Here is a 25,123-nt window from a genome sequence, read left to right as displayed (position 1 = left end):
CCTCACACACACACACACACACACACACACACACACACACACACACACACACACACACACACACACACACACACACACACCACACACACACCCTCGTTCTCTCTCTTTCCGTTCTCTCACTCCCTCTCATCCCCGGGGATAGAGTTTCTCTCTGGAGGAAATGGCAGCAGGGGATTAAGAAGAAGTAACGCACACGCACACGCACACACACACACACACACACACACACACACACACACACACACACACACACACACCTGACGCTCAGTTTGGGAGTTCAGATAGCGATGACACATGCCACTCTTAGTCCAGTCACCCGATACACGTTCTCTCTCTTTCTCTCACTCTCTCACATATTCACACTCACAGTGAGGGGTCGGTAAAAAGACGAGAACAGAGGAACACGGTCAGAGCGAGAAAAGCAAGAGTACAGTAGCTAACAGACGAGTGCTACATACAGACAGCAAGCGGAGAGAGGGAGTTGAAAAGTCAATCTTGATTTGAGATACAGAAAAAAAGGCTTCTGTTTCAGGTAGGAAATATTTAATTTAAATAAATGCCATCATCTTCATTGCCATCTTCAGGCTTTATCACTTCCTGCTGTGGGTGTGAGAAATGTCTCTCGCTGCTGTCAGTTTCACTTTAACTGCATCGCTTTACAGTCTGATTAACAGCACCAGATGTTTCTCTGCTGGATGAAGCTGTAATAAAGATATACCGATGTTTGTACCACGGACAATTCTACATCGCTCTCGCACAGTTCACATTTATTCTCCAAACTCTGAAATGAGTCACTTCATTTGACTTAATTTAAAGAGATTGCAGTACACTTTATTTAGAAAATGAGGGTAAAAGAAGATTTGTGTTGTTTTCTTTTTGACATTTGTATTGTTCTGCTTACCAAAGACTCTGCAGAACAGCAACACTGCAGAATGCTCTCTTAAAGAAAAAGGTATACAGTAAATTCTACAAGTGTGATTGTTTTAATAATTCCCTGTGGATATTGAAAATGATTTTTTCTTGGATAAGCATGAGTTTCCAAGATTGAAATACTCCGACCAGACTAGATTTATTTTTGATTGTATATACTAATACAATACAATATGATGATCTTTTTTAATACCGGATCAAGTCTGAAGCTTTTCTTAAATCATTTTAATCCTCCAAAAGCATCTTTTCAGATAAAAAAACTTAAATTCGGCTGTGTATTGGCAAGAATTTGGCGATGTGATGTGATATCATGAAACATGGGGCAGGATTCAATATGTTGTGATTAACTAGGCCTTATAGCAACTTTTGTAATGTCATTTATGGATAAATTGTCATAGTATCAATTACAAACCACTGTATGCAAAACTATGCGGTGGGGTCTGCATTTACATTCCTCACAGTTCCTGTAACATCCAACATCATGGCATTACAATGTGTCCAATCTGAACCACTGTTTCCCAAAATCCTTAGTTTTTCAAAGATATGATACCTTATCTCCCAAAATATCGCAATACTAACGTAACGTGTATCAATATTTTTTCGAACCTTTATCATTTTCAATAATTTAACAAAGTGCACTAAGGGGGGAATTTTAACTTTCTTCCCCCGTTACATTTAGTGAAGAGCAATGATTACTAGTTGCTTTAAAGATATACATTTGACACATGATGACAAAATACAAAACAGTCGCTCCACCTCAGATTGCAAAACGTTTGCCTACACTTTTCTACATTGATGAACATTTTCAATTATATAATTCTGTTACTAATATAACAATGAAAAAAGTAATTATACTGTTCAATGTGACTGTGGATTTTGATCTTGATACTTTGGTACTTTCTTTTAATGCAGAACTTTCATTTAAAATGGAATACCTTGTATGACGTGGTATGGATACTTTTATAAGTAAAGGATATGAGCAAGCGGGCTGTCAGTGTATAGTTTGTAACGGTCATATATCAGCATAAAAAACTAAAAACCAAAAACCATGCACCTTCAACAACGGAGAGTTTCTTTGAGAGACATATTTGTTGTACAGTCTATGGTTTCAACTGTCTGCCATCCATTCCTCCTTCGTGGACCAGCTTTTTTGTATGATGCAATGCATCTCATTAGCCATGATATGCTCTTCTATTTGAGACCTTCCGGGCTCTTTATTCCCTCAAAGGTCAGCTCTTTCAACTCGGCTTACTACTGACCAACAACCTTTTCATGGATTTAAATTAAATCCGCTGCATGTAGTTTGGCTGTAGTGTTAGGCGACTCCATGCCTGCTGAAGGATGTCAAAGTATCTGTCATCCACTGCTATGAATGAGAAACTCTACACAGTGTGCTGGGTAACGTACAGATCATATTAAGCTGTTAAGGTGATTAATGTTAAGCTGTCAAAAGAAGTGGTTATGTTAATGTTTCACCATTGTTAAAGGCTCCTCACAGCTCGCTACGGGTTTCTTTTTACAAAACTGAAAATGCTTTGCATCTAAGTTTAGCTCTCTCTTTCACTTAGGTTGTATTCATTTTATATATCTGTTCTTGGAAAATCAAACCAGAAAGCAAACAGGCACACATAGGGTGAAAAAGAAACATGAGGTCATAGCAATTTATTCCTGGAGTCTCTATAACGTCTGACAAAAGACAATGTTCCAGGGATCCTAAAGGAGTTTCTAGGAGTTACTGAAACGATACTCTCAATCATTAAGGAACTTGAAGTTCCTGCAAAAACCTGAGAGGTTTGTCCCATCTGGTGTTATCTACCTGAGGTGGATTAGGGGGGAATTAAATATCATCCACACTTCTTAGTAACCACAGTGGCTGAATTACAGAGGTGATTTGGGACGCATGACGCTGAGCTCCGTAAGTTAGATCGGTTGCAGGAGCTTCAGTCTGCAGCTGACGGTACAACAGCAATGTGCAGATACATCTTCATCCTATGAGAGTGTGTATGTAAATGTGTGTGTGTGTGTGTGAATACCAAAGATAACCCTGATTCCAGCCACAACCATAAATCAAACTGCAGCAGATACAACTGGACTGACCAGCGGGAAACTAGACACTGCATATAAGAAAGGGTTTACAATGAATTTATAGAACATGTGATCTAGGCAGCTGCTGATGTCAGCAAACACAGCACCCAGAAAGAAACGTCACTCCTTTCTCAATCATTTAGAAGTTTACAGCTGCATTTAAAATACAATTCCGCAGCTAAATTAATTTATTTCAATGTTATCACAGATATCTCTGCTCATCTTAACCCTGGGTGGGCTTGTGATCATTCAGGATAACTGAGGGTCTGCAGAGCCGTTAACCTCCTGTCAGCATATTTTAACGGCTCCCCAGAGGACGGTTTGGGGAATTTGTAGACAGGAGTTAAAAATGTGTAAACTACTTGTCCCGTTAGGGGTCAACCTAACCAGCTCACCAGCCCTGATAGCTTGTTTCCTTCTTTGGTTACTCTTTATTCATTGAACAGATGTATAATGCAGAGTTTATTATGCTAAAGGAGACCAAACTAAAGACTTTTGCATTTCTTATTTTCTCTCACTGTATTTATTATGACCATGCACCAAAACACTGAGGAGAATTCCTCGTGATCTGATTTACACCACTCAGCATACTTACAGACACCCGATCTGCGGTCACTGTTGACACCTCCACTTATTTTAACTGCCATTTGTCTTTCCTCCATTGGTTTAGTTTTATTTTGTGTGTGTTTTTTTATTTTACTGTTTGTATATCTTATATGATTTATTCACGAGAAGCCCTTTGTGTTCAATGTCTGTCACAGTTTGAAACCCCTGAGCACTTTTGTTGTTACTTCATTCTTCAGAGCAGGAGAAGCGTTGTTTAAAGAAACGTGTGCTATGTAAAGCTCTGAATTGAAAGTGTTTGTTTACATATTGGGCAGCGTTTCAAGGATCTGTTGACCACTCAGCAGCAGCCTGAAATAAAACTGTCTGGTTAGTTACTTAGTTGATGGCAAGTTTTCATAGTTTACAGAGCCTCTGAACTCTGAACGCAGTAGCAGATGTGGAGCTGTATTTATAGCAGCTTCTTAGATCAGCAACTTACTGTAAGTTGTGTGTGTGTGTATATATGTGTGTGTGTATGTGTGTGTGTGTGTATATGTGTGTGTGTTGTAACCAGATCTCAGAGGACAGAATTAAGACGACCCTGTCAACACACCCTTGATCACACACAGACACATACCAACCCACATCTCAAGTTCTCCCTGATCATACAGGGAACATGTCCGACTGCACACTTAATATGACTCAGTTTTCAGCATGTCGTACATTCAGATAGTAAAAATGACAGAATTAAGTGTCGTTAAAAAATGCAAGCATGCAGAATAAAGCTCCCTGGATATTTGAGCGGGTGTTTATGCGCCCTGAAACACTGACTCTGGAAAAAGAAGGTCAAGATGGGATTTGGAAAGGCATCACAAATCATCGGTATTGTTTTGTTATTGAGAATTTATTCACATTTCCATCTGAGTGACTTCGACCAAACTCTTTAAACTGTCAACCACACACGCTCAGAGGGTCACATACTATATGCTTACCCCCTCTTGAAAACCCTATAAAGTACACCATACACACTAAAGCTGGGAGTGCACTCAGCACAGAGTAACTGTATGTCCTTTACTGTTTTGGTTCTCAAATGATATAATACAACCTGTCAAACGAATTGTTCTTTTGAATACTGTTGATAAAAACCATGACATAGTAGGTTGATGACAAAAGTTCTGCCTCACAATGGCATCTTTAATTTTCTATTTTTATAAATAGATCTGAGTTCAAATGTAGTTTAAAAGCTTCTTCATTGTGATACATTGTTGATGGGGTCTAAGTAACTCATTGCAAAGTTACTCAAATGACTCAGTGATTTATGACAGTAACGAGTGCCCTAATGCCGGATTTCATTTATTTGCTTGACTAAATTACCGTTACTTAAGGGCTTGTTATGTCACATTTTATGTCGCAAATGCTCTGGTAAATCCACGACCAGCAGGCAGCTTTGGTTAAGGTTAACCCTCTCTATGCCACTCTGTCTTTTTTTCAATTTCAGGATGCAATACACAGAAAGAAAGTCGGCTGAAAATATTACCAACATTTAAAGAATAATACAAATATATATATACAGTTCATTAAAGGTAGGGTAGGTAAAAATGGAGAAACCTGCTCGAGTGCGCTAAAATCTGCCCCTTCCTTCAGACTTTCTTACAGAGTCCCTCCTCCAACACACACGAACGCGCACATGACCAATGAGGGCACGAGATACATTTTTTCACGAGATGGAAGGCTGACAGGCAGGTAGGCCATCCAGTTATTTTAGCCGGGCCGGCTAAAATGATTGGTCGTGCTTTTTACAGTACTACGGCTTTCAGATGACATTTTTTAATGGATTTTTTGTCAAAGCATTTAATGTATTCATTGCTATCGGGAGGTTAAGAGCATTCCATGAAATATAACAAAAAGTGTTTCTGAAGTGAATTACCCACCCCACCTTTAAGTGAACTAAAACATATATATATAAAAAGGCACATTTCCAATGGCAGCATTTCAAAGTAACTTATCAAAGAAACACATTATGTTGGTGTAAGTAATCTCTTAAATGACCTATTAACTGTAACTATTCACTATTACAATTATTGAAGGTGGAGCTCTTTTTTGGCAGGTCCACCAGATGTCAGGTTACAAAATCTTTAAATAGATCCTAATCTGTATTTACAATCATAAATAATCTCCCAGCTAATAGGAGCGCAGTGACAGTAATCTGAGCTGCTATGTGTCGGCTTCGTGTTCGATTACAGCTCTGTGTTGTGACATGTTGTGACAAACTTAATGATGAGCTGTAGTGGCAAATGCAGACAATGACTAACAGCTCTGCTTTATGAGGATAAACTCAGCAGCAGCACGGCAGACTGTTAATCTACAGATATCTTAATGTCAGTCAGAAAACACACACACAGTTGGCATGACCTGGCCTGGCAGATTTGGGCTTTTTAATATTGCTTTTTGTTTTTTTGGTGCTAGCTGCTCTAACGGAAGAAGAATATGTTTCTACAATAATGTGGAGGGAGAGTCCTCTCCAGTCAGACTGATAGGCTGATACTACAGCTCAGTGAGGTAAGGACTCTGAGTGTTTAGATAGTTAACTTTAGTCTAAGTTCAAACGGTTTGGTCACAATTTATGTAAACACATATTTCCAAGGCACTCCTTGAAATCATTCCAATGTATACTAATACTATAGGACAGTAACCAAAAATATCCTCTAAAACTGGAGATACAAAAAAAAAGCATAAATAAATAAATGTTAAGGTAAAATAAGATATGAATGAACAACATAAATAAAATAAGTTACATTAATTTGTTATTGGCTATGGTAGGTTATTGGTTATGTTCACATACTTATTTGATTACATCCACTTTTCTAAGATGACAACAGAGACTTTCGACCCAAACCCAGCTGTTGACTTGTGGATGCAAGCAGCTAATCGCAGACTCAACCAGAGAGAAAGTAGTAGGCCTACATAATCAGCTACCATGTCTGACAGAGAGGAAGACAGTGAGGAGAACAGTCAGGAGGGTAGTGATGACAGCTTGTTTACTGGTCGTGCTAATGTTGTCTTGTGTTCACCTCTGTCTGCACGTGTGTTCTGTGTGCACCTCTGTGTGTTCAGTGCCGTGTGTCTGGCAAATAAAGTCAAGACCCCCTCAAAAGTTACAGTTTATTTCATTTTAAGGATGAGCACCAAGCAACATCTCCAGGTGCTCCTTTGAGAACCAGGGCAAAAAAGTTATGTGCACCCCTGTTTATAACGTTCAATGACAAAAACCCAAACAACCAAACTTGAAAATGCAATGAGGTGTTGCCATGCTCTAGAGCAGTGGTTCTCAAATGGGGGTACGCGGACCCCTAGGGGTACGTTGGAGTACTGCAGGGGGTACGTGAGATTTATTTTATGTTAATGTGAAAAACATTTTTAATTTTTTTTAAATGTATTCTACTAAAATCATACAAAAACAAAAACGTATAATTCATACACACATGCATTTACACAAACTACTAATAGTAGTTTAACTACTTAATTCAAAGGTTTACAGTAATTCTGGATAATAAAATGGGAAAAATAAACGGGGTGCTCTCTTTTCCTCTCCCTCTCCTGACAGCCCGTCAGTCTCGTGCAGCTCGCTGAACCTCTAATAAGTGACTGACAGTAAAAAATAAATATATTTATAACTAGTTTAGCTAGTTCCAGAGTAGATAAACTAGCTAAGTGTGTTAGGTCTAACTCTAACCCCCTAATCCCTGCGCTGCGTTGTGCTGCGTTGCGCTGCGGCTGCGGCGTTTTTAGCGATCGCGGCCACTCTAGTCAATGGGTGCTATTCCACCAGACCCGCTGCGCCGCGCTGCTCGAAGCGTCCCAGAAGCTCCTCGCCGCAAGGAATTTCTAAAATATAGGATGAATCCTATTTTTGACGCGGCGCGGCGCGGCGCAGGCAGGAAGTGGAACGTTCATCCAACAACTGCGAGGCTGCACACACGATGCTCCGCTTCCACAACGTTTTGAAACGCGCCTGGTGGGTTATGACGCAGGAGGAGGTCGCAGCGCGGCGCAGACGCTTCCGGTGGGATCAGGGGGTTAGACTTCACTCGCGTCTATGTCCAAATCTATCAGATCTAGCTAGTTCTAGTTAATTATATAACTGCCTGCTTATCAAAGGACACCTAAACAATAAGCCGCGGCGTGTGGCCGCAAAGTATAGCGCAGCATTATACATATGTTTATATGAGGGGTCAAAATCCCATGCTCATAAAATGTTACTATATTTTTTCTCTTCATTCCCCATGCCCCAAAATAAATAAATAGATATACCAATTTTAGGAAAAGTAACAAAGTTTGAGCAGTGTGGGTTTTATATTAACAGAGTTACACATATTTCAAAACGCGAAGTGTAATAACTGCAGTTTGCCTCCCTGTCAGAATGACAAAGATCCTCAGTGAAGCACAAGCCCATGTTTCTCACTACATTGTACAACTTATTAAAAAGATCAGTTCAATGCAACTAATGTCGTCTCAGTGTTATTGCTTGATGTTAAAATTGGTTTGCCATGAATTTAGAGATGGATTGTAAACATTTGAAATGTAGCATTTAAGTGCTTCTCAGTTACAATGTTGTTGTTTTAATAAATCAGACACTGATGGTGCAGCGCTGCACTGTACCTCTTTATATAGACTTTTTTTCCTTAACAAATAGTTTTTGCGCTGATCAGGGGGTACTTGGCTGAATTTTTTTTTCAAAGGGGGTACATGAGTGAAAAAAGTTTGAGAACCACTGCTCTAGAGTCTAGACTAGAGCATATGTGTCAAACTCAAGGCCCGGGGGCCAAATCAGGCCCTTGGTGGATTACATTTCGGCCCGCAGGATAATTTTTATTATTATTAGATCTGGCCCGCCGGTATATTGCACGCACACCTTCACTCAATCCTGAGGGTGTCCTCAGCTCAGAGCCTGACCCCAAACTTTGATGAACCCAAGATGAACTAGATGAGATGCCAAGTATCTGGCTTGAACTATCATAGAGCAGCAAACTGAGCTCAATGGATGTTTCTTGCGACAACAGGGCATGTTTGTTTTTTTCTTTGAGGGAAATAGTTTTTTTGAAGCTGTTGTTGGCCTGTGGACAAATGTAATCATAAGAAATTACTCCGGAAAAGCTGCAGAAAGAGCCATAAAACATGAATGCAACTGATTATTTAATGTTTAATGTTGTTTTTATAGGCAATCATTTAAGCTTTGTTAGTTCCAGGTTTAACATGTGCAATAAATTCATTTCAATACGTTTTGCAATAAACATTGAACCAGTCCGGCCCTCGACTAGTACCCATTTTTTTATTTTGACCCACTGTGTATTTGAGTTTGACACCCCTGAGCATACCCTGCCTAATTGTCAATTTGAGTCCTTATTTGACAATCATTTTCATAATGATTGCATTATGCTGTATTGAAAAAGTCTAAAAACTAGCTAATGTCTTCATAAACTCATTAGAAAAAATATTCAATGAAGTAGAAGTAGTGTCATCTTCTCACAGACGTCCATAATATCAGGCTTCTTTTAAAACCAGTGGATTCTCCCCCTCCTGGATATTTGAATCAATACAAGTTTAATGCACTTGCACATTGGCTTTACTTTCAGGCATGGGGGTTTACCACTTGGATTTACCTTCAATCCAGATGGATTAAATTATAATGCATTTAGATTAAGATGTGTTAAACTGGGTTGTGATTGCTTAGTCTGGTTTAAGTACATGTTAATACTAAAACCAAGCCTCAATCCAGTTTATCCAGATCAACATCCAGAGCTGTTTTAGTAATCCTCATCTACAAGGGTTAGGGCTGGATTTGGATTATAGTGCATGTGAAATAGGTGTCAGTAGATTTGAGTGCATTCAAAGTTTGCTAAAGCACAAACAGAATGGCTTGAAATACATTATAAAGCATTTAGAATAGCTTAAACTGGTTTATAGTGTATTTAAAATGTCAGGTTGGACTGATGCTACAAATCAATGAGACAAAAACGTCTCCTCCTCCTCCTCCTCCTCCTCCTCCTCCTCCTCCTCCTCCTCCTCCTCCTCCTCCTCCTCCTCCTCCTCCTCCTCCTCCTCCTCCTCCTCCTCCTCCTCCTCCTCCTCCTCCTCCTCCTCCTCCTCCTCCTCCTCCTCCTCCTCCTCCTCCTCCTCCTCCTCCTCCCTCCTCCTCCTCCTCCTCCTCCTCCTCCTCCTCCTCCTCCTCCCCTCCTCCTCCTCCTCCTCCTCCTCCTCCTCCTCCTCCTCCTCCTCCTCCTCCTCCTCCTCCTCCTCCTCCTCCTCCTCCTCCTCCTCCTCCTCCTCCTCCTCCTCCTCCTCCTCCTCCTCCTCTTCCTCCTCCTCCTCCATCCTCCTCCTCCTCCTCCTCCTCCTCCTCCTCCTCCTCCTCCTCCTCCTCGGGCTGATTTAGTCGCTCTCTGTTTCCACCCACACTGTTGTTATCAAGGAATTTACTACAGGGCTTCTACAAGCTGTGACTATAATCTATTTAGAGAGATAGAAGTAATACATGTATGTTTCTTTAGAACAACTCTCCTGTGATCACTGTGTATGTATATGTAACCACTGCTCACACCAACATTTGGATTTACACTATAGAACCATAGCTACTTTTCCTCGAAAGGCGCTCCTAACACTGAGTGGCTCTTAAATGTATTTGAGATATGAATAACAGTAATTTGTTTTGCAATAGTCTTGTTTTTATTGTGTGCTGTGTTTATAACCCTTCATTTGGTCACTGGGGAGTAAATGTACTTCTCTACCATCTGCTTCTTTAAATGGAGATGAAGGACTCTTACTGGCCCTGTAGTGACTGGACACATGGGCTCATTATGTGAGCCACTCATTCACGTTCTTACTCTCGATCTCCGCATTATTACCACTCTCTGACTCCAGCTGCTGCAGTGCCATATGTTCCTCATGTTGTTACTGAAAAGCATCAGCATCAGCTGCTCAGGTCTCCAGGTTGAAATGACATGAATATCAGAGAGAGATGGATTTCCTCTATTTGCTTTTCTCAGGCTTTGCCAAGAAGTGTCAGTATCACTCAGCTAACAGGCCAGCTGAAGATCCGTTCACTGGCATTCCTATGTTAAAACAAATGGTTACCGTTTTAACAGTTTATCTGAAAATCAGCTTTTTTTCAATCAAATCCCGTCTGTTCTCTTCCACTCAAACCAAAGAGAAATAGTAAAAACTCTATTTTATAATGACTCCTACAGCAGTTTCCTCAAAGGTATTTGAATGATGTCACAGCTGTCTCCAGTTTGACAAGAAGCACAATTATACATCTTCCATCCAAAAAGAAAATGACGCAAGCAAAGTGGATCAATCTGTAGACATTTTATATTTAAAACTTGGTTTCCTATTTGTTATTTTGAATAGAGAATACACTGCTGTGACATCAAAAAATATTTTGTTAAAGGTGTTGGGTGTTGTCATGTGTCTAGCAATTTTTTTAAATGCATCATTAATGTTAAACAAGTCGCCAATAAACTCCAAGAACTAAAGAGCTCTCAAAGTAATCAATAACAGTGCCATCAGTTATCTGAAACCCATGATTCAAACCCTTTGTCTCTCTTTTATGTAGGGAGTGTGTGTGGTGCAGTGGGCGGTACGTTGCCAGGGTTGATCGGCGCCACTGGTTCCTCCATGATGATGAAACCATTCCTGTCGTTTCCTGTCGAGGCGGCTTCGCCAGTCGGACTGTTCCCAAACTTCAACACGGTATGACTGTGTGAACGTGTGTGTGTGAGGGACAGTAAAAGTGACAGCGTGTCGCAGCTGCAGGCCGTACAGGCTGACTGATAACGAGACCTGTCAGCATCACTCTGGCATCATCCCAACCTAAGCAGGCTCTTGACCTCTGACCTCTGTTCGCCTCCTGCAGATGGACCCGGTTCAGAAGGCCGTCATCAACCACACTTTTGGCGTTACATTGGTACCCAAGAAGAAACAGATCATCTCATGCACCGTGTGCCAGCTGAGGTTCAACTCTGACGTAAGTTTTTATATTTGTGTTTCCACGTAAATTTGGCATCTAAATCCGATTCTTCACACTCTTCCAGTCAGTTTGATTATGTCTCTGTGATCATCGTCCAGTCATATGAGTCATCTGTGCTATCAACATTTCCTGAAATCCTTTGCTCTGTCTTCCCCAGAGTCAGAGGAGAAGAATGATACCAGTTTCATCACCTATTGTTTCTCCATTCAGTATATGTTTAGCCTAGCCTAGAACTAAAACCTAGACCAAGGCAGGAGGAAAGTGCTAGCCTAGGTCCATGAAAACGGATGGAAATGAAATGTACACTAAGAATAAATCAATGTGGTCTTCATTTATTGTAAATGTTGTCTTTACGATCTGACAGCTCCACAATGTGGACAGGAGTTCAGACATGTAGCATCCTAGTTACTGTCTCCAGGGATTGGTCAACAAATAGCTTGAATGCTTATTCTCCTTTTTACTTATCAATGTCTACACCTGCTCATTAAACAAGATATAGCAATGTAGCTGTAGGAGTTGTTGAGAGTAGGGTTTATTTGGAGCTAGGCTAGCAGTTCCTCACTGCTATTAGTCTTTGTGCTATGCTAAACTAAACCACCTGAAACTATCTCTATTCACTTATAGATTATGATATCTACTCATCATAAGACCGATAGTAAGATGATTTTTTATAACTTGTTAGGTGACACTTTCTATGCCACTAATGTTGAAAATGGCAAAGATGTGCAGTATCATTTCTCACTTTTCACTTAAACTCGAGCTAGAATTCATGTAGGTCCAGGATTAAAATCATCCTGGACCTACATACTTTCAGATGCACAGAGATTCATCTGACTGAAGATGAAGTGTTTCTTGAAAAATATTTTCTGTCGAAACATTTTGTCTGCAGGAAACTTCTAAGGAAAATGTTTGGTTATGATAGAGCTGAGACGTATACTTGGGGAAGTTTGTTTGTATTTTGTATGATGGATAGTCCTGTCAGAAGAGCCAGTGTGTATCAACAGGTGCGACCCCTACCCTCTTTGTTATTGCAGCGCTGTGTGAATGACACACTCTCCTTCAAATAATGATTGCTGAAAGCTAACAAGCTGCATCGTTAGTGACATGCCAGTCAAACATGAAATATTTATGAGCTGTTCAAATTATTCATGAGTGAACATGAAAACAGGAATCACTTCCGGAGGGAGGAGAGGAGTAAAAGGGCAGCAAGGGCTCAGTCTAGTACATTGAATAAAAGCTGAGTCATTGAGAATCCAGACAGTCACATGAGGACACTGTTAACCTGGAGGTTTGTTTCCCTGTGGAACAAAGACAACATCTCTACCTTCCATTTGGATACCTTATCTGGATAATGAAAAACAAGATAATGCACACAGGTTATTGCAACCAGGTGAACATTGTTATTTGTTCATTACTTTGGCGCAGGACCTAATACTTCCAGAACTAATTCAATTCTAATCTGGTTCTGTAGTTAAGATGAAGCGGCATCTAGCAATGAGGCTGAAGATTGCAACCAAGGGAATAAACCGATAGTTACGGCTGTAACTACGGTTCTATGAGTCCCGGATGACCGCCAGAGGCGGTGCTTTCAGCACTGGATATGTCCATCGCGCGCATGCGCAGCTCGAGTACCAATACCAATAAAGTCACCTGTGACCCACGTGACACCGGCTATATCAGCCGGTGTCGTCAGAGGATCTGTTCCCAGAATCTTCTCGCGAGCACACAAGAATTCTGAGTGACAGGGAACTCTGGCGGTCATCCGGGACTCATAGAACCGTAGTTACAGCCGTAACTATCGTTCTATTTCGTCCCTACTGACCGCCAGAGGCGGTGCTTTCAGCACTGGATGACTTATACCAACAATGTCATGAAGAATCCAAGCCCTTGCTCACCACTGGAAACAGCGGAGCTTGGCAAAAGGACCACGCCCAAAGAATGGGGAGTGGCGACATTGACCTGATGACAACTGGAGAATGTGCCAGAAGACACCCACGACGCTGCGGCGTAGATGGTCTCCAGGGGCACCACCCTCAGGGCAGCCCAAGATGTTGAGATGCTCCTTGTAGAGTGGCATCTCAGCCTGATGGCAGGGGGCGGCCACTGGCCCCGTAAGCCTGAGAGATGGTATCGACAACCCAGTGGGGCAGCCACTGGTTAGAGGGCATAACCTCCTTTAGTGCCGCAAGGGCAAGATCAAGAGTTGCTCCTACTGCCGTATACAGGCAGTAGCCTTGATATACGCCCTTTGGGCACCCCCAGGGCACAGCAACTTCGACGTGCCGTACTCCTGAATGTCAAAGCGTGCCAGCTGGGCAGGCTGATTGAAGTGGGTTTGTGGAAGGACCCCGGGCCGGAATGCCACATTTGCCCAAAGGGCAACGCCTGAGAGTCCCACCTCGGGCATGTATTGTTTATGGAGAGGACATGCAACTCCCCGACTCGCTTCCCTGAGGCTATGGCAAGCAGAAATGCTGCCTTCGTGGGCAGCCACCTAAGCCCCACCTGGGCCAGGGGCTCGAAAGGAGGAGATGATAGGGCATCCGGCAGCAGAGGCAGGTCCCAAGCCGGAGCCCTCGGGGTGCTAGGGGGACGCTGCCATAAAGCCCCTCTCATAAAGAGGGACACCGACCTGTGGCACCCCGCCGTGGCGCCGTCGACCCGAACATGTCGGGCAGAAATCGCAGCCACATAAATTCAGAGTGGAGTGAGAACGTCCACTATCTAGAAGGGACTGTTGTCTAAGCAACAACGTACATGCTGTCCCCAAGGAACACGCACATTCTTGCCCCCCAGTTGGGGTAGGAAGTGCGTGAGTGCAAGCTGCACAGCCCGAAGCTCTAGCACGTTGACCTTGCGCGCGCGCACTCTCCTGGGCAGACCGCTGACCCTGAACGGTCCTGCCCTGCCGCACTGCACCCCACCCTGAGAGACATGAACCTATGGTGATGGTCTCCTGGTGGGATGGGATGGCGCCCATGGGCACGCCCACTAGGAGATAGGCCCTGCCCCTCCAGCGTGACAGAGAGTGGAGGCAATGCTGCGACACCCTGAATTCCCTGTGCCTGTGCCACCTGGCGTCCAAGTGAAGGCTGTTCAGCCACATCTGCATGGGGCGCAACGACAGCGGGCCTAAGGGCCCAGCGGCCGAGGCAGCTGCCAGTCTGCCCAAGGGCCGGAGGACCTGAATATAAGGCACCATCTTGCCCGGCCCACGTGGAAGTAGGCATCCCTCAAGTCCACGGTTGTGAACCACTCCACCTGTGCATATGCAGTGGTCAGCATATAGAATGGCAGCACCTTCGGGAATCTGTTGATTCCTCTGAGGTCCAAGATCGGGCGAAATCCGCCGACTTTCTTGCTCACGAGAAAGTACGCCGAGTAGAACCCCCTGGGATAAGCAGAGGGTCTTACTGGCTTGATTGTGTCCTTGGACAGAAGGACTGACAACTCTTGGGCCAGAGCTAGGGCCCCTGCCGGATCGCTGACGACTGTCAATTAGACCCAGCCAAAGGCTAGGGGCCGGAGCTGCGGTCCGTACCCCTGGGTTAAGGTGAAAACCACCCAAGAGACAGAAGTACAGACCGCCCAGTAACTGAGCTGCTGCTGGGAAAGCAGCCGACGACCGGGGGGTCACTGGGGCACGAAGCCGTCTGGAAGGCGGGCGACCTTGGGCACGAAAGTCATTGGGTCGCGCCGCTAAGACCTCTGCAGACCACCCCTGTAATCCGGCGGCTGAGTGCGGCTGCTAGAGCGGCACCTGGGCCTGTTGGGAGTGGGCACAGGTCTGCGAAGACCCGAGAGCTGCTGCCTGGTCTGCCTAGCTTGGGCGGCACGCTCCAGTGCCTCCAGGGCAGCTGACCTAAACAGCTCTCCTGGCTCGACTGGTACGCTACGGAGGACTCTCCTACATGCCTCCGTTAGTGGTGACTGGTCCAGCGAAACCTGGCGACGAGTCTGTACCAGCGACAAGGCCTCCTCATACAGAGGTGCATCAACCGAAGGAGGTGCGTCAGCCGAAGGAGGTGCGCCAACCGAAGGAGGTGCGCCAACCGAAGGAGGTGCGCCAACCGAAGGAGGGGCGTCAACCGAAGGGGGGGGGGGGGGGACAGGCCCGCTAGCAGCCCCTACACCGGGCCCAGGCTGAAGGGCCAAGAGGCGACTTCATCATGCCCCTATCGGCAGCTAGCCAATCCACTTTAGAGGACAGCTTGTTTCTAGTCCTTCTATTGCGGGGAGCACACATAGCCATCGCTCCCTCAAGTCGCCGGGAACGGCCGAATTGATCTGGAGGAGGATGTGACAAGGAGAGGTGTCTGTTGGCTGCTGCCAGACGTTCCACCTCAGTGATTCTAGCCACTCTGAGCGCCCGAGGCATGCAGCTACAGCTCATGCACGCGTTTACCGTGAGAACCTCCCTCAGATGCTCACATTTCGTCCCCACTGACCGCCAGAGGCGGCCGAGGCAGGAGGGGCAGCGGTCATGGCCGTCCTCGGGCTCAAAAGAAGCCATACAGGCGCTACATGAATGAGCCATTCCGTAGGTAGCCAGATGCAGCGTAGCCGGGAGCGGGTACACAGCCTTCACCAGCTACCTGCTTAATGGAAAGAGTAGAGCGTTGCTGCTACTCGCCGAACAGAAAGAGGGATGTAATTACACCCACGTTACCGGCAGAGGGAGCGGGAGCGAGAGCACTGCCTTCACCTGGCTGGATTAATAAACACGGCAGTTCAGCGTCTACCAGGAGCGGGGGCGGGAACACAACCTTCACCAGCTACCTGCTTAACTGAAAAACAGGGCAGTTCCGCGTCTACCAGGAGCGGGGGCGAGAACACTGCCTTCACTGGTTAAGTTAGAGACGAATGCCAGATGCAGCGTAACCGGGAGCGGGTGCGGGAACACAGCTTTCACCAGCTACCTGCTTAACGGAGAAACAAGGCAGTTCTGCGTCTACCAGGAGCGGGGGCGAGAACACTGCCTTCACTGGTTGAGTTAGAGACGAATACCAGATGCAGCGTAACCGGGAGCGGGTGCGGGAACACAGCCTTCACCGGCTACCTGCTTAACGGAAAAACGAGGCAGTTTGGCGTCTACCAGGAGCGGGGGCGAGAACTGCCTTCACTGGTTGAGTTAGAGACGACTGCCAGACGCAGCGTAACCGGGAGCGGGTGCGGGAACACAGCCTTCACCAACTACCTGCTTAACGGAAAAATGAGGCAGTTTGGCGTTTACCAGGAGCGGGTGCGGGAACACAGCCTTCACCAGCTACCTGCTGAACGGGAAGAGTAGAGCGGTGCTACTACTCACCGAACAGAAAAAGGGATGTAGCTACATCCGCATTACCGGTAGAGGGAGCGAGAGCACTGCCTTCACCTAGCTGGGTAAAATAAAGAAGCTTAACAGTACACGCAAGACGTTAGCCGAGCAGCTGCTGCTAACGATCAAGCGATATCAAGTCAAGTAACACACATGTTTAAGACCAAATAACTAGCTTCGAAAGAAGAGAACAGCACAGAGCCGTAGTTACAGCAGTAACCATGGCCAGTGCTCACACGGCATATAACCGTAGTTACAGTAGTAACTATGGCCAGTACTTACACGGCTTAGAACCGTAGTTACAGTCGTAACTATGGCCAGAACTTACACAGCATAGAGCCGTAGTTACAGTAGTAACTCTGGCCAGTACTTGCACGGCTTGGAACCGTAGTTACAGTAGTAACTATGGCCAGTACTTACATGGCTTGGAACCGTAGTTACAGTAGTAACTATGACCAGTACTTACACAGCATAGAGCCGTTTACGGTATTGACTATGGCCAGTACTTGCACGGCTTGGAACCGTAGTTACAGTAGTAACTATGGCTAGTACTTACGGCTTAAAACCGTAGTTACACAGCTTGAAACCGTAGTTACAGTAGTAACTATGGCTAGTACTTACGGCTTAAAACCGTAGTTACAGTAGTAACTATGGCCAGTACTTACACGGCTTGAAACCGTAGTTACAGTAGTAATTATGGCCAGTACTTACGGCTTGGAACCTTAGTTACAGTAGTAACTGTGGCCGGTGCCTAAAAGTGTCAGCCAAACGGCTGCCCACTAGATAATATAATATTGGGAGGATGAAATCCTCCTTAATGGCCACACATGCAGAGCACACATCACACAGTGAAGATTGTTCTCTGCATATCGTCCTAGTGCTAGGAGTCTAGTACTAGGAGTCTAGTACTAGGAGCAGTAAATACAACGATATAGCGCTACTGCAACCATACCATGCGTTTACCGCTGAGTTAAATAATGAAGCTTAACAGTACATGCAAGGTGTTAGCCAAGCGGCTGCTGCTAACAATCAAGCAACCAAGTCAGAACACAATGTTAAGACCAGATAATTAGCTTCTAAGAAAGAGAACAGCCCGCATAGAACCGTAGGCCATGGTTACAGTAGTAACCGCACATGCGGAGCACACAGTACCCGCAGTGAAGATGTTCTCTGCATATCATCCTAGTACTAGGAGTCTAGTACTAGGAGCAGTAATACAACGATCTAGCGCTACTGCAATCAAACCCTATGTTACCGGAAGCGGGAGCACTGCCCTCACCGGCTGAGTTAATAGTTAAGCTCAACAGCAAGGTGTTAGCCAAGCGGCTGCTGCTAACAATCAAGCGACCAAGTCAGAACACAAATGTTAAGACCAGATAATAGCTTCTAAGAAATAGAAAGTACTTACCTTACTCTCTGCATCTAAACGAAAAACGGGTTAAATTGAATGAGGGACACAGCCAAAGCTGGGACTCAAATGCTAATGATAGCTCGGGCACAACGCCACAAGCAGAACTTTCAAAAGAGCATAAGGGCAACTTTATGGGAGAGGAAGCGGGAACACTGTCGTCACCAGAAAGTCTAAGCCAAACAAAAAATAAGACAGCAATCAGGACAACTTGGCTGGGAGAGGGTGCGGGGACACAGCCATCACCAGCAACAAGCTGACACCAACCTGTCTGTCGAGGCTCTGCACAGCGCACAGCCGGCCACAGCTCCTGGAGGACGCGTTAACGACCCGTAGCTCCGACTGTCAGTCACGAAGCTGCACGCGGCCAGCTGCTTGCAGAGAAATCCCTCAGATCAAACGTTCAAACCTGAACGCTGTAGGCTACAAAAATGTAGCCATGGTACCCTCGCGCAGCGAGAAGATGACAGGAACAGATCCTCTGACGACACCGGCTGATATAGCCGGTGTCACGTGGGTCACAGGTGACTTTGTTGGTATTGGTACTCGAGCTGCGCATGCGCGCGATGGACATATCCAGTGCTGAAAGCACCGCCTCTGGAGTTTACCTCACAAAAGATAAGTTCACTTTCAGGGATTTCTGCCAGTTCTCAGGGAAAAGTGAAACCTATGTAGAAGTGCCTAAAACCTACATTCTCTCTAATACTCAGTAACTCAACTTGTTGCAAGTCTAATTGAATAGAAATCTATGAGAAAACCGATGACAGAAACGGTCATTATGAGTTCGTACTGAGTTTCTAAAGCTAGTGGCTGAGGGGCTGAACAGGAAGTCACATCAGGACTTTAGCCCGACCAGAAAGTGAAATCTCTCTGTGTGTCTCTTGCTTCAGTCTCAGGCAGAGGCTCATTTCAGGGGCAGTCGTCACGCCAAGAAGCTCAAGTCTCAGGAGAACAAGACCAAGGCCAAGCTGTCAATCACCGGAGAGACCAATGGGAGCAGAACGAGTCCTGTTTGCCCCGCCCCTCCTGTCTCAGCAAACAGCATCACCAATCAGCACACAGGTTAATTTTAATAGATGATCTTAACACTGTTAATGTTACTGATTTTCATTTTGGGAAGTGATTTTAGTGAATTTATTTATTTATTACTCCTCTTCTTCCTCCTTTTACCCATCCTTCCTCCAGATCTCTTATCTGGCCTCACAGACTCCTTTACTCTCAATCCCTTCGTCCTCCCCTCCTTCTCCCCTCCCTCCTCCACCTCCCCCTCCTCCAGCAGACCAGGCAGTGAGCCTCCTCCCTCCAGTCCTCCCACTGCTCTCCCTGCCCCGGGCCTCTTCTCCTCTTCTTCCTCACCCTCTTTCCCTTCTTCCAAAGCCTCTCCGCCTCTCCCTCCTCCAGCTCCTGTCACCTCCTCTTCATCCCCTGCTCCTCCTCCTCCTCCATCCCTGGCCTCTTCCCAGGATGCTCCTTCCTTGGCAGAGACAGAGGATGAGAAGGCGAAGAAGCTGATGTACTGCTCTCTGTGTAAAGTAGCTGTCAACTCTCTCTCTCAGCTGGAGGCTCACAATGCAGGTGAGGGGGAATAGATGAAGTATGGATGTGGTTTCATCTGCTGCCGTTTTTCATGTCTTCAGTTGAAGCTTGAGCAACTTTTCAATATGCTTCATATACCTGATGATTGATCTGCTAAGTTTGTTGTTGTTATAGACCTAACAACTGTGGCACCTTAGCTACATGTACAAACTTTTTGCAACAGATACATTTTGTTTGTTTGTTCTCTAATAAGCAGCCAACTCTCACATTTTTAAGTGTCCTTGAATGCATCAACAGACAGCGCTTTCAACACTCATGTTACCACGTGATGATGATTCCTATACTTTCATGACTTCAGCAAGTTGGAAGTCTCTGCAGGTTGATTAAGAAATAAATTAACTGAAAGAAATGGGCTTGATGGAAGTAAATCTATCTTTAAACAACAGCAAGAAGTTTAGCATTAAAGGTGGGGTAGGTAATTTCGGAGAAACCAGCTCGAGTGCGCTAGAATTTGAAAATACACAACCGGAGAAAATCTGCCACTTCCTTACAGAGCCCCTTCTCCAACACACAAGAACGTGCACATGACCAATGAGGGCATGAGATAAGTTTGTGCACAGATGGAAGGCTGACAGGCAGGTAGGCCATCCAGTTATTTTATCCGGGATTTTTACAGTACTACGGCTTCCACAGATGACATTTTTTTATGGATTTTTTGTCAAAGCACTTTAGATATTCATTGCTATCGGATGTTAAGAGCATTCCATGGAATATAACAAAAAGTGTATCTCGAGCCGGTTTCTCAAACTTACCTACCCCACCTTTAAGGCTTTGTGATTTTGTGTTTTGTATGGAAGTTTAGTTTCTGATTGTTTCTATCTGCAGGTTCAAAGCACAAGACGATGATGGAGGCTCGGAGCGGCGCTGGGCCGATCAAGGCGTACCCTCGTGCCGGGGCCAAGCTGAAGAACGGCAGCAGCTCGGTGCTGAAGGGCTCCGGCCTGCAGAACAAAACCTTCCACTGCCAGATCTGTGACGTTCATGTCAACTCTGAGATCCAGCTCAAACAGGTAGAAACCCAGGGAGCAATAACTTTATTCTAGTGTTACACAGAGCCCAATCTGTGACTCATCCTGTTCAGATCTACAATCTCCTTCTGAGCAAAGCCACAAAGCAGCTTGTTGTACCCAATGAGCAGTAACATTAAAATACCAACTTGAAAGGCACCTTTCTATTCATGTTTTTGTTTCTAATAGCTTTTGTATCTCCATTATGTAGCTAGAAAATGATTTACTGTTTTAAACAACTCAACATTTTGGAGCAAAAGGCATTCATTGTGAAATATCTGAGTTCACATTTTTGGGAGGCTTTACGTATTGGAATTTGGACATAAAAAAATTAATTAAAACTACAAACTAAAAGTATGTGGTTTCAGGCACTGCCACAGTTTAACAGTGTGATATTAAAGTTATGGTGGAAAGAACAGAGTAATATAATAACTTTGTTGTTGATGTTGGTGTTGTTGTTGCAGCACATCTCCAGCAGGAGGCACAAGGACAGAGTGGCCGGAAAACCCAGCAAACCCAAATACAGCCCTTACAACAAACAGCAGCGCAGCCCACTCTCTGTAAGTCTCTCTCTCTCTCTCTCTCTCTCTCTGTCTCTCTCTCTCTCTCTCTCTCTCTCTCTCTCTCTCTGTCTCTCTCTCTCTCTCTCTCTCTCTCTCTCTCTCTCTCTCTCTCTCTCTCTCTCTCTCTCTCTCTCTCTCTCTCTCTCTCTCTCTCTCTCTCTCTGTCTCTCTCTCTCTCTCTCTCTCTCTCTCTCTCTCTCTCTCTCTCTCTGTCTCTCTCTCTCATTTTAATACAAATTGCTTTATTGGCATGAACTATTTGTACAATATTGTGCAGATCAACAAACTCATCAAGTATAAATGCTGTTATGGATCAATATTTGGCGACTGTAGTAAATCATTTCAGAATACATTTTTTAATCCTTAATTATTAAGCAATTCATTTATTTGTTTTTTTAAATATGTACTTGTTTAACCTCCTTTTTTCTACTCACCTTTCCCAAATTCCTGTCCTCTCCTCACACTGTTTTCTCCTTGTCTCCTGTCTTTTTTTTCTTCTCCTCTCCTCCTCAGGGCGAGTTGGTGAATCCCTCCATCTCTCCGTCCTTCCTCTCCACTCCCTTTGCTCCTCCTCCCTGCTCCCTCACCACAACCATCTCCCTCTCTCCCTCCTCTCTCTCCTCCCCCCTCTTCACTGCCAACTCCACACCCCTCAGCCCCACCATGTCTCTTCATCCTCGCCCTCCCTGCTCCTCGTCTATCTTCACAACCTCCTTCCTGCGTCCGGCTCCTGGACCAATCAGAGCGAGCCAAGGATCGATCCTCTTTGCACCCTACTGAGCTCGGCGTCGGGGAACAGGAATCAAACCTGTGACCTTTGACCTCCAGTTTGTTGGAGTGACAGATAGTCCAAAAGAGACATAAGCTCTGCCATCGTGGCTGCAGGGATTCAAACCTGCAACCTGCTCACCTGGCTTCGAAGTGAGATTGAACCTCCTCCGTCTTCTGGATGTTCTCGGGACGAAACGTAACAACTGACCCGACAGCAACCGAGGATTTTATAAACCAGAACCGAACAGAGACTAAAATGAATTTACTCCGACATTTCAAGAAAAGCAATACCTCTCCCTGGAAAAAGAAAATCTGCTTTCCAGATTCAGCTGATTCTAAACAACCCCTCAACAAATAAACACTCAACTTATGAATTCTTACTAGATTTTTTTCTTTCTTTGACATTTTACCAAAAAAGAGCCCCTATAGCTACTAAAGAAGATGGAATCTCTTGTTCTCATGTGTCTGCGGTTAACCAGGATTTGTGAAGAACCATAATGGACGAGCAGAATCTAAAAACTTGAAAAACTCTTCTTTCCTCTGCTGGAGGAGCGAACCAGCACAGACCTGATGTCAGACGTCCTCCGTCATGAACAAATGCTACTGCTGATGTCTTTATATCATATCAACACTGGATTACGATGCCACGAATGTTGTCCTGCACTAAGTTTTGACCTGTTCCTAACATACATCATCTGGAGCAAACAAACTGGGAAGAAGGATAAAGATAAGGCTGGCAATATTCTTTATTTCTTTTATTGTCAACAATACGACACATAGACACAAATGTGTTTGTCTAGCAATACTTTCTGACCTCCTCAGTCCCAAACCTATTAGCCCTTGGTGAGAAAATGCTTGGCTATTTACCTAGACAGCTGACCTTGCAAATGTTTCTCTAACTGGAGGACATAGTGTTTGGTTGGGAACCATTGTCTGATCTGTCCGTCCAATTCTTTTAGAAACGTTACATGAATGAAAGACTCAGCCTCATTATTTTGACTCTAGTGCCACCCTCAGGATACACTCCACACGACAAGTGTCTGAACGCTCTTCTATCATTGGCTATGAGCTCATCTAAAGGATATTAAAAGGATGCAAATAGGTCCTGATCGATCGTCCTTATATTCAAGGTGGGGGTGAAAAAACTAAAAATAATGAAAACACATTTAATAAGTACGATGCATTTCAAATAACTTTTTAAAGCTTGCATTTATTTATTTGTCAAATGGCTAATTAGATGTCTAATGTAAGAACCATTTACGGATGAAGTGCAAAAGTTAACTAGTATTTTCCAAGCAATAATCAAAACATTTACAGTGCAAATGAACGCCATTGAGCAGAAATAAGTCCGAAATAACATAACAAGCACCATTTTTATGTAAAATGAAAGTGATAACACTGGAGGTTAAATATGGATTCAAATGGTCGATATTTTCCTGTCCGTCTTCCTGCCTCCTCCTGAAGCACTTGAAGCATCTCGGTCTTCCAATAATGAACAAAAATCTGTTTAAAGGACAGTATGTTTGTGTGTGTTTATCTATGCAGTATTTTGGTCTCATGGTGTGGTAACTATCTCATCTCCTCGCCATGCACACTACTCAAATGTTGATGAAGCTGGTCAACTCACTAAAACAAATCTCTAAACTCTGAAACTGAACTTCCTCCTCCTTTGTCAAATGATGTCTTCATGATGCAATAATGTAAAGATCAGCTGCTGCTTTTCTATTTGCTTCCTTATCAGCAACACTGAGGCCTGAGAGTCTTCACTGGGGTCAAGTTACGATACTGGAATGAAACAAAACAGAATGCACTGAAGTGTTATTTCAGGTTGTAGAAAATGTCTTGAAAACTGAGATTGTGAGTGTGTGTGAATGTGTGTGTATTCTCTCCGCGCTTCATCAAATTGAATCACTTTGCTTCCAAAATAAAAGCGTATATGTTTCCCATAGGACATGCGCACATTGAGTAAATTAAGTGTTTTTAAAAGAGGGGTTAAACTTTCTCTTATCTTTCATTAAATATATTTAAAAATGATTAAATCTGTTTTTTGAAAATCAAAGTTATAATTGTGGTTGCACATAGATTCAGTTCTCTTAGACTCACCTATCATCGCCCTTTCTGAGTTTAGATTGAATAATGCACCATTCAAATATTTCATACATGGAAACAGGGTAGCTTTAATCAAGTTTTAAAACAATAAATAGTTCAGATATTTCAAAAAGAAAAGAAAGAAAGACATGTTGTTTAAGTTCAGAACAGTAACATGTAATCATCCTCTTTCATTTCATTCTGTACAGTATTTATTCGTCCGACCTTGTTTTTTTATGATTGTGATGCAAATATGCAAATGAAACGTGTCAGGTTGAGATGATTGAGTATCATTTTTCTTCTTATCTTATTGCTGTACATTTGTTTTATTTGTTTTCATTAAAAAATGCTGAACTTACTTAAGCAAAACACCTGAGTAATTATTCCACTGTGATGAAACCTCAACCACTCGCAAAGAACCTAAAAGATCCCCATGTTTCTCTAATAACCCTCTGTCCACTAGAGGGCACTTAACCTACAACAAGAATGTTCACTCAATCATTTGCTTCAAAAGTAAACTGTGGACAGTTTGGAGGGAAATGTGAAATAAAATAATGTGAAAAAGAGCTGCTGAAATTATTTAGAAACTTTTCCTCCTGTGCTGGAAATATCTGGAAGAGGCTCTATTATGCTTTTTTAGGTTTTTCCCTTTCCTGTAGTGTGTTATATAGGTTTTTGTCAGCGCCATATAGCTGTTTTTGTGCATGTCAATGGTCTGCAAAGTTCCCTGAGGCGAAGTCCCGCCCATCTACTTACGAGTCCGACCCATGGGACCTTATTTCGGAA

The 25,123-nt window shown here is 44.0% G+C and overlaps 1 protein-coding gene across 3 annotated transcripts; it reads left to right on the top strand.

Moving 5' to 3' along the window:
• The first annotated feature begins 401 nt into the window (after positions 1 to 401).
• znf385b (zinc finger protein 385B) lies at positions 402 to 24,694 on the top strand. Of its 3 annotated transcripts, none has more exons than XM_034213249.1 (8): positions 402 to 532; positions 11,174 to 11,310; positions 11,474 to 11,584; positions 19,203 to 19,374; positions 19,498 to 19,887; positions 20,734 to 20,918; positions 21,380 to 21,475; positions 22,135 to 24,694. In XM_034213249.1, exons 2-8 carry the CDS (start codon positions 11,236 to 11,238, stop codon positions 22,297 to 22,299), a joined length of 1,194 nt encoding a protein of 397 aa, XP_034069140.1. In that variant the 5' UTR covers positions 402 to 532; positions 11,174 to 11,235; the 3' UTR covers positions 22,300 to 24,694. The 3 variants fall into 3 exon arrangements, with proteins under 3 accessions (XP_034069140.1, XP_034069138.1, XP_034069139.1); XM_034213247.1 differs by having other exon boundaries at positions 21,992 to 24,694; XM_034213248.1 differs by lacking the exon at positions 402 to 532 and having other exon boundaries at positions 11,159 to 11,310; positions 21,992 to 24,694.
• The last annotated feature ends 429 nt before the right edge of the window (positions 24,695 to 25,123 follow it).

The sequence above is a fragment of the Gymnodraco acuticeps genome, unplaced genomic scaffold (assembly GCF_902827175.1).
Source record: "Gymnodraco acuticeps unplaced genomic scaffold, fGymAcu1.1, whole genome shotgun sequence".
Lineage (NCBI taxonomy): Eukaryota > Metazoa > Chordata > Actinopteri > Perciformes > Bathydraconidae > Gymnodraco > Gymnodraco acuticeps.
The sequence above is the reverse complement of the archived record's forward strand: the minus strand, read 5'-3'. Positions and strand labels throughout refer to the sequence as shown.

Bases quoted from the DNA above. Each gene is read 5' to 3' on its own strand.
- znf385b (XM_034213247.1), top strand. From the start codon at position 11,236: ATGATGATGAAACCATTCCTGTCGTTTCCTGTCGAGGCGGCTTCGCCA. The intron at 11,311-11,473 runs GTATGACTGTGT...CGCCTCCTGCAG, and splicing joins TGTTCCCAAACTTCAACACG to ATGGACCCGGTTCAGAAGGC. The intron at 19,375-19,497 runs GTTAATTTTAAT...TCCTTCCTCCAG, and splicing joins CATCACCAATCAGCACACAG to ATCTCTTATCTGGCCTCACA.